Genomic DNA, 6,059 nt, shown 5'->3' on the forward strand with positions numbered 1-6,059 from the left:
GTTATGTTATTATCATATAAAGCCCTAAACAACTTGGGACCAGGATACCTAGCAGAACGCCTTCCTTTATATATACCCAGGCGACAGCTAAGATCTTCAGCAGAGGCCTTGCTGGTCATTCCAAAACAAAAGGAATGTCGCCATGAAGAACCCTGACGGCAGGCCTCCTTTGTAGTGGCACCCAGCCTCTGGAAAACCCTCCCCTGTGCAGTTTGGGAGGTAGAAAATGTGGCATCTTTTAAGCACCTCCTAACAACGCACCTTTTCACCCAGGCTTTCCTTAGGTTGTAACTGCTGTTGGGTTTTACTTGGTTTTACATGCTATTTTTAAACTCTTAGGGCACAATCCTATGCATGTTTAGACAGAAGAAAGTCCTATGGGACTTGTAGGACTTTCTTCTGTCTAAACATGCATAGGATCGTACCTCTAAAGTCTTTTTATTATGTTTTATCATGTTGTATTTTATGGTTTTAATTGTTGCGAACTGGCCAGAGAGCCTTGGCAGTGTATACATGAAATAAATAAATAAACAAACATCTATACACTATTCGTTTTAGCAGCTTTGAAGCTGGTTTAATAAAAACAGCACACACATAAACTCAAGAGAATTCTGGGAACTGTAGTATTGCAAGAATGATTTGTTAGCTCGCCTAGCCCTGCCACAGGACTACAATCGCCAGGGTTTCCTGGCTGTTGTCGGAGCGTTCAGATAAGTAGAGTTGAAGCCAATTTAAAATGTGCAGTAGTGGGCAGAAGTGAGACTAGCGCGAGGGCTCATGGGGGGCAGCATCAGAACGGCACCCTGCGACGGTCTTGCTGCTCATGAACTCCTGAAGCTTCGCCTCTAGTTGCTCCAAAGCCTTTGTGATGTCAGCCAGCTTGACCAAGACTTCCGAATGGCCAAGACACGGTGGGGATGAAAATGAATCTTCCAGATCTTCCTCAGATTTCTTCGAGGGGTCTGCAGGGAATTGAAAGAGGAGCTTCCCTTAGCACTGGCACTGTGCACACAAACACACACCAGGGCTAGAAGTGTGTATTAATTTAAAACTGAGTCTTGGGATATACCTCCTCCCATGTTTTGCACTTTTCCTGTACTTGAGCGCAAACATGCACTCAATACACCAGACAATACACCAGCCTTCCCCAAACTGGCACCCTCCAGATGTGCTGGACTGCCATTCCCATCAATGGCCATGCTGGCTGGGAATGATGGGAGTTGCAGTCCAACATCTTTGGAGGGCTCAGGTTGAGGAAATCTGCAACACACACACGCGCGCGCAGCCCTCTCGTTATGCAAACTCCAAAAACTGGATTTGCTATGTAGAATTATAAGGGACCATCATGATTATGAGCCATTTTCCAACTATGTATGCGAGATGGCTGTGTGAATTACCACCTGCCTGGTCACCTATGGCAAGCCTCTCTCCGCATGGAGCTCAATGCATGCCCGTGTGGTTGCACTGTGGCACAGAGCAGGGCTGGCTCTGCAAAATCCACACACACGTGTTCTTTCAATGTGTGTAGGGAGGTTACATGAACCTTTTTTGTACCATTCTTATAAACATTTGTCAGTTTATGGATAAAAGAAATAAAAGAAACCCCTCCATGTTCAGTGGGCCTTACTCCCAAGTAGGAGTGTAGAGCACTGCAGCACTATAAATTTAGTCAGGTCAGAGTCAAACAGTTCTAAGTGATAAATCTTAGAGATCAACACAGTATCTTTGACACATCCTGTCTGAATTTATTTTCTACAAACTTAGACAATATTCTGCTACCGTGTTTCTGTGGGGTTATGCGGGGCACACTCTGCCATGCAACAGGTTGAAGCAACCTGCTTCAGGCAGAAGACAAGCAGTGAGGAGAGGGAGCAGGGAAGAGACAGGTGGAAGCAGGAATTGGAGTCTGAAACATGCAGCAAGATTTTTTGAAGTGCTGCCCCTAGGAGAAGGCCCTGACCGAGAATCAGTCTGGGCCAGTGTGGCCAACAGTGGTGGCTGGTGGCTCTGATGTCAGCGGGATGGTAAATCTGCTCCGGGATTCAGTCAGGACCAGTCAGAACTCTAAAGGAGATATCCAAGGTGTGAAAGAACCTTGGATAGCTCCTTTAGAGTTCTGACCAAAACCCAGAGAGGATTCACAGCTCCACTGACATTGGAGCCACCAGCCTCCACTGCTGTCCAATTAAAATGGTGGCTCTCAGGCTTGCACTGAGGGCAGCCATTTTAACTTCCCATAATGCCCTGGAGTGACACTAATTTTCCACAATGCCCCTGACAGTGTCACTCCAGGATATTGTGGGAAATAAAAATGGCTGCCCCCTGTGGTGGGCTGGGAGCAACCATTTTTAAATTTCCCACAATGACCCTGCAGCTCTCCAGACTTGATGTCCCAGGCAGATGACAGTGGTGGGTGTCATGGTTAGCAGTTTTCATAAGATGCTCCATCCTGATGCAAGGCCTGGGTGTTTTGCCAAGATAAAGGGTGTCTCTACATTAAGCAACCCCCCCCCCCCAAACCCACATCCTTTCTGGAGTTTCCTGCTTTTGGTTTCTTTGTGGGATTAGGAAGGGCTTCTTTACTGGGCAGCCATGTGGTTTGAACTGAGGGAGTGCCTCCCTCCCTCCCTGGCATGTGTCCAAAGGAGGAGGGGGGAGTCTTGTTTTTGTAGCTTAACTTCTGCTGTACTGTTTTCTTGCAGCACCCAGGAAACCTCTGACTTACTTCTGAGTAGACATAAAATGTAAGATTGTGCTGCAAGTCTGCAACCCTTGGCACACTTATGTGGGAGTAAGCCCCACTGACCTCAATGGGACTTATTTCTGAGCAGACATAAGATCAACCTGTAAGTCTGCAAACCTCGGCACACTTACTTGGGAGTAAGCCCCATTGAACTTAATGGGTGCTCTGAAACAACAGAGGACATTGTTTCTGAGCTTGGTGGGGTGGGGGATCAGATGTCTCTCCCTTCATTGCAGGGAAGCATTTTACGCTCTTCTCCTTCCAACTGAGAAATGCAGAGGCAGGAGACGCAATCGATGGGCGATTCTTGCCCTCGCACCTGTCAGATCTCATCCTGACCCCAACAACCAAAAACAAACGCCCACAGCAGGCAGACACAGCGATTTCTTCCGCTATGGGAGAATTTCACAGGGAGGTCACGGTGCTCCATTTCTGTGGGCTGGGAGAAATACATTTTTTGCATTTGGGGAATACACGAGATAGGCTGGAAGAAATGGTGGGAGACACCCTGGAGGTTAACAGCGTCATGTAAAGAGCCCACAAACGTTGGAGAGAGAGCCGTCTCAATAGCAGGATAAAAGCTCCGTGTGATAACCCCCAAAGGCTGTGCTTTTTGTGTTATTGGAGGGAACTGTTATCCCCTCCTGCCCCAGCAGGAAGCTCTGGATGATACTGGGGAAGACTCCCAGGTAGCCCAGCCCTTACAGGTGGGGGACTTCATTGCATGGTAGCAATGGGTAGTAGCCAATGTTAGCCCTACATAGAGTAGACCCGTGGAAATTAATTGGACTGAAGTTAAGTTAGTCATGACTAAGTCCCATCCATTTCCATGGGCCTACTCTACATAGGGCTAACATTGGCTACTACCCAATGTATCCAGTACTGTCCCCCCTCTCCAAGACCTCCACTTCTCTTACCAACAACTTGCAGAGTCACTTCCCTGATGCGAACTTCTGGTGAGTACGTGATGTAGCACCTGTAGTTGCCAGCGTTTTCGGTGCCAACCTGGGAGAGGAGCAGGGAAGCGTTTCCATTTGCCACCTCTCCATGGCTCATGTTCACACCAGGCCTGAACACAGTCACCACATTGTCAAACTCTGCCAGCTGTTTGCCCCGGTGGAACCACTGGATCGTGAGACGGCTGAGGTCCACAGCAGGCCCATCGACAGTGAAAAAGCATTCCAGCAGGATGTTGTCCCCGACTGCAGCTTTCACCAGAGAGCGGTCTGCCTTCACTTTCAGGTTCCCAGCTGGCCAAGCAAAAAACAACAGCCACAGACATAAGACGAGAACTGCTAGTCTGTCCAAAGCTCTGCCTGGACTGGCATCTTTTCTTATTGCTGATTGTTTGTAATTGTTTTAGATATACTCAATGTCTCTTGGGTTCTTATTTTTCCATGGCTAAGTTCATTCCATCCCATTTCTGCATCAGATTGCAATTGCGGGGGGGGGGGGGGATCCACTTGAAAATTTATATGTATGTTTAGTGCACATTCTAAAAATCTATGCAATTTTTGACACATTCTTTGGCGATGCTTCCATTCAATAAAACATTTTTGTGCACTCTCCCCTGCCCAATATATGTATTCTTTATGCACAGTTTCAAATGTGCATTTTAAAAAAATATACATTTTAATGTATTTATTTTGTTTACTGCATTGCGAATAGCAATTTTATTATTATTATTATTATTCTGAAAATCCAGAAAAGTATGGATTTTGCAATCTATCTGCATTCCTGTTTGTGTTCGGGTTCAGGGAGTGTAAATTCATTAGGTTCATACTGAAATGCAAACTGAACACATTTCTCAACCATTCCTACTCTCCCCTGCTGACGTCTCCGAGCAACTAATATTGAGAAGCATGCTGCCTCTGAAGCCTTGAGAGCCAGTGTGGTGTAGTGGCTAGAGTGCTGGACTGGGAGTCAGGAGATCTGGGTTCTAGTCCCCACTTGGCCATGGAAGCTCACTGGGTGACTTTGGGCCAGTCACAGACTCTCAGCCCAACCTACCTCACAGGGTTGTTGTTGTGAGGATAAAATGGAGGAGGAGAATTATAGATGCCACCTTGAGTTCCTTGGAGGAAAAAAGGCGGGATATAAATGTAATAAATAAATAATAAATCTAGCCATCACTGCATCTTGTGGTCGTAAATACCATAAATGAAAGGCTGAAGTCCATGCTAATTATCATCCCTGTAAGAACCCAGGAGTCCTGCCTTCCTGGCTCATCCACTTGTCCCTTTCCTCTTGGGGCTACTTCATACCAGCATTTTCATCATTTGGTGATAACCACATCAAAAGGGAAGGCAGTTTACTTAATTCCACACTAAGATTACTTGCTTGCTTAAACAGGCTTTTTTTTTTTTTAAAGGATTAAATCCTTTATTAATTAGTGTGTCAGCAGATATTAGCCATAATGACTGAATGGAACTTCCATGAACAAAAGCAACATACCTGTAAGTACCAAATGCTGGGGGCAAAGAGCCAGGGATGCCCATCTCTTCATGCCCTGCTTGTGAGGTCCTGGGGACTGGCTGCTCCCCTATCACCAGCCAGGGGTGGGGAACCTGTAGTTGGGCTGCAGCTCCCATTGCACTGGCCGGGGCTCATGGGAGTTGGAGTCCAAGAACAGCTGGAAGGCCAGAGGCTCTCCGCCCCAAGAGATACCTTTAAAGAAGCTTACATGTGGGACACGCTTAACCTTCATCTCCTGTTGTTTGTTCCACCAGCACACTGGTGCTTCATTCAACATTCTCTGAACCAAATGCTGCTCTAGAAGTAAAACATGGAGCAACGAATCGCTAATATCAGTAAGAAATCTCTCCCCATCTCCCCCATTGCCATGGTAGGCAACTCACTGGCTTGCCCGAGAAAGCAAAATGAGGCAAGGAGGACCAGCAACCAGAAGCCCATCTCTGCAATCGCTCGTCTGGAGTTCGTGGATGTGCCTTACTGCATGTCTGACTGCAGCCCGGAGAGAATGGTGAACGTGTCTACGTGTATTATCAGCAGAGACGGCCAATAGCAGGGGCACCTTGGTACCCTCCGGCAGCATCCCAAGATAACAGGGTGTTGGCGCCTGTCTGGCACTGCCCCAGCGATCTCGCCCCTCTATCTGTTTAAATTGGGGTATCTCCACCCATTATCCTGTTTATTTTGTGTTAGCCTGTGCTTGCAAAACATGTGGAAGAAGAGATTAAGAGGGGCGGTGGCACAAGTCACTTCTTCCATCCACAGCGTCTCCCAACCCTTTCTAATTAGAAGGGCTCCCCATGAACTGCATGGAGGCAGATGAAGATGGGTAGGTGGGAAGACG

The 6,059-nt window shown here is 47.1% G+C and overlaps 1 protein-coding gene across 2 annotated transcripts; it reads right to left on the minus strand.

The window, feature by feature from the left end:
• Positions 1–548: 548 nt before the first annotated feature.
• LOC146341965 (natural cytotoxicity triggering receptor 3 ligand 1-like) lies at positions 549–5,721 on the minus strand. Of its 2 annotated transcripts, none has more exons than XM_084805349.1 (3): positions 5,602–5,721; positions 3,661–3,993; positions 549–962 (listed from the first exon to the last, which is right to left on the minus strand). In XM_084805349.1, exons 1-3 carry the CDS (start codon positions 5,654–5,656, stop codon positions 763–765), a joined length of 588 nt encoding a protein of 195 aa, XP_084661475.1. In that variant the 5' UTR covers positions 5,657–5,721; the 3' UTR covers positions 549–762. The 2 variants fall into 2 exon arrangements, with proteins under 2 accessions (XP_084661475.1, XP_084661476.1); XM_084805350.1 differs by having other exon boundaries at positions 5,198–5,721.
• Between the last annotated feature and the right edge of the window lie 338 nt (positions 5,722–6,059).

Source organism: Heloderma suspectum, chromosome 6 (assembly GCF_057233095.1).
Source record: "Heloderma suspectum isolate Gila_16-S chromosome 6, 16-S_ref, whole genome shotgun sequence".
Lineage (NCBI taxonomy): Eukaryota > Metazoa > Chordata > Lepidosauria > Squamata > Helodermatidae > Heloderma > Heloderma suspectum.